General features: G+C 62.7%; 1 protein-coding gene across 1 annotated transcript in view; it reads left to right on the forward strand.

The window, feature by feature from the left end:
- Positions 1-1,732: 1,732 nt before the first annotated feature.
- The window catches only part of CLPB (ClpB caseinolytic peptidase B homolog (E. coli)), a gene marked incomplete at its 5' end in the record, with an annotated part of 103,707 nt that continues 103,203 nt past the window's right edge, over positions 1,733-2,236 (forward strand). Inside the window, 1 exon segment of the mRNA XM_009894103.1 lies at positions 1,733-1,784. Within this exon segment, the coding sequence (XP_009892405.1) occupies positions 1,733-1,784 (52 nt within the window).

Raw genomic sequence — 2,236 nt, forward strand, 5'->3', positions numbered from 1 at the left:
TTTTACGGTCCCGTCCCACCCAAACCGTTCTGCGTCTCTGTGGCTGGGAGGAGGACGCCGTGCTGGCCCTGAGTCCAGGCTGCGGTGGCCGCACGCTCGCTAACTCCGACACCACCGGTCCTTTGGCCCCAGCTGCCTGGGCCGTACCCCGTGTCTCGGGCAGAGCCGAGTGGCCCGCGCTGCCGGTGCTCTGCTGCGGCGCTGGGGCCAGCGAGCAGCCGTCATCCCCCGGGGGGGGACACATAAACACACCCTCTGCTCCCCCTGACACGCTCAGCCTGGTGACGTGTCCTCGAGACAGCACGCTGCCCAGGTAAAACCGCAGTGCCCACGGCTCTCGGCTTTCCTGCTAAGACCACAAGCTCTTTTTTTTTTTGGATGGACCAAACATCCGTCAGCCCAAATAGCTCCCTGCAGCGCGCTGAGCGCTGTTCCCGTCGGGGCAGCGGAGGAAACTCCGTTGGGGTTTGTGGCGCAGCTGGAACCCCTGCAGAAAGCTGGCTGCTGGGGTGAGCCGTGATCGCTGGTGGGTGTCTGTGCCCCGAGAGAGGGACCCGTGAGCAGGGGATGGGGACACGGGACAGAGGTGCTCTGCGGGAAGGCAGGTTAAAGACGCGAGGCAGAAGGCTGAGCCGCGGGCACAAATAACCTGCAGAAACGAGGCACAAAGTGTTGGGGAGAGAGCAGGAGGCGCCTGAAGGCTGGTGAGAATTAGGGAGGATTGTCCTCAAATGCCCCAAATCGTCCCCTAAATGCCCCAGTACAGCTTTGCTGGCTGCGCTGGTTTGGAACGACCAGCGGCTCTGCGCTTTTTTAAGAGTCGAGAGTCGGGGTGCTGTCCTTACCCTCTCCATCCAGGAGGTGTCATTCTGAGCCTGCCGAAGGAGTTTGGTGGCCTTGCGATGGCGTCTGGACACCTCTGGCCGAGGCTGTGGCTGCCCCGGGGTGATGTTGCCCGTCGTCCCGCCGTGCCTGCTGCACCCCGGAGCCCGCCGTTCGCAGGGTTAGCCTTGCAGACAGGGAGAAAAGACTTTGTTTCTCCAGTTTTCGACCCAGTTTATTCCTCGCTGGTGCAGCTGCTGGCTTGCCCCCAGCCCCGGGTGCCCCAGCAGGACCCTTCCCCTCCTCTCCAGCCTTTTTTTTTTTTTTTTTTTTTTTTTGGCCAGTGGCACCTTCCGAGCCAGAGACTGGCAGCGCTCGCAAGTTGCGAGCAAAGGTATTTTCCTGCGGAGGTGGGTGATCTCTGGCAGGCTGGGAGAGACTGGTTTCCCAGGGAGGAGCGATGCACATCCCTGGCTGCGTCCGCGGAGGTGCTGCCCGGGGTGGGGGGGGTCTCTCCTGCTGCCGTGCGGCACGCAGGGAGCTGCAGTTTCAGCTGGTTGAACGTCTGTGTTTGGGCCGGGAGAGGCGAGGAAGGGAGCTGTGCAGCCAGGCCGGGGATTCAGCTTGCGCAGGGGTTCCCATGGCGGTGCTCGCGGCCGCGCTTTGACAACTGCTGCTCGGTCCTGCCTTCCCCAGAGCCCAGCGCCGGGGCTTGCAGGGAGGCTGCGGTAAGGCAGCAAGAGAGGGATTTTGGAGTGTCCCGCTCCTTCCTGACCTGTGGTGGTTGGTGAGAGCTGTAAGCGCAGGCTCTGCCTTCTCTGCCGTAGCGGCCTGTGCCACCTCCGGGTTGTTACGGTGCGGGTTGCGTTTCGCTGCTAACTCCGCTTCCTCTTCTTTCTCTTGTTTTCAGAAGATGCTCTGCTGGAAGCGGCGAAGGTCAACAACGTTTCGGAAGTCAACAGGTGAGCAGATTCGAGAGAGGTGTGAGAGAACAGTGGTGCCGAGAGGTGGGAATGCAGGAAAGCTCTGTCAGCCCGTGGGGAAGGGTGGGCTCGTCCTCGTTACCCGCTGCGACTCTTGTTCTCGTTTGGGTACACGTCCCAAGGCGCAGCTCCTGGGACAGAGCAGCGGGGCCTGGCTGCTCCCACAGCCCGTGCGGTGCTCACCTCGCCGTCTCGGCTCCAGAGCGGGTCGGAAGGGACGGTGAGCAGAGTCAGCTGTGAATTGGGAAGTGGATGGCAGATCCCTGTGCTGGGAGGGGAAAAAGCGTCCTTTCCCGAGTATTGCCTCCAGCTCTGGAGCCCCCAACATAGGAGAGACGTGGACCTGGTGGAGCGGGGCCAGAGGAGGCCCCGGAGCTGCTGGGAGGGCTGGAGCCCCTCTGCTGGGAGGACAGGCTGGGAGAGTTGGGGGG

Source organism: Charadrius vociferus, unplaced genomic scaffold (genome assembly GCF_000708025.1).
Source record: "Charadrius vociferus isolate BGI_N301 unplaced genomic scaffold, ASM70802v2 scaffold1140, whole genome shotgun sequence".
NCBI lineage: Eukaryota > Metazoa > Chordata > Aves > Charadriiformes > Charadriidae > Charadrius > Charadrius vociferus.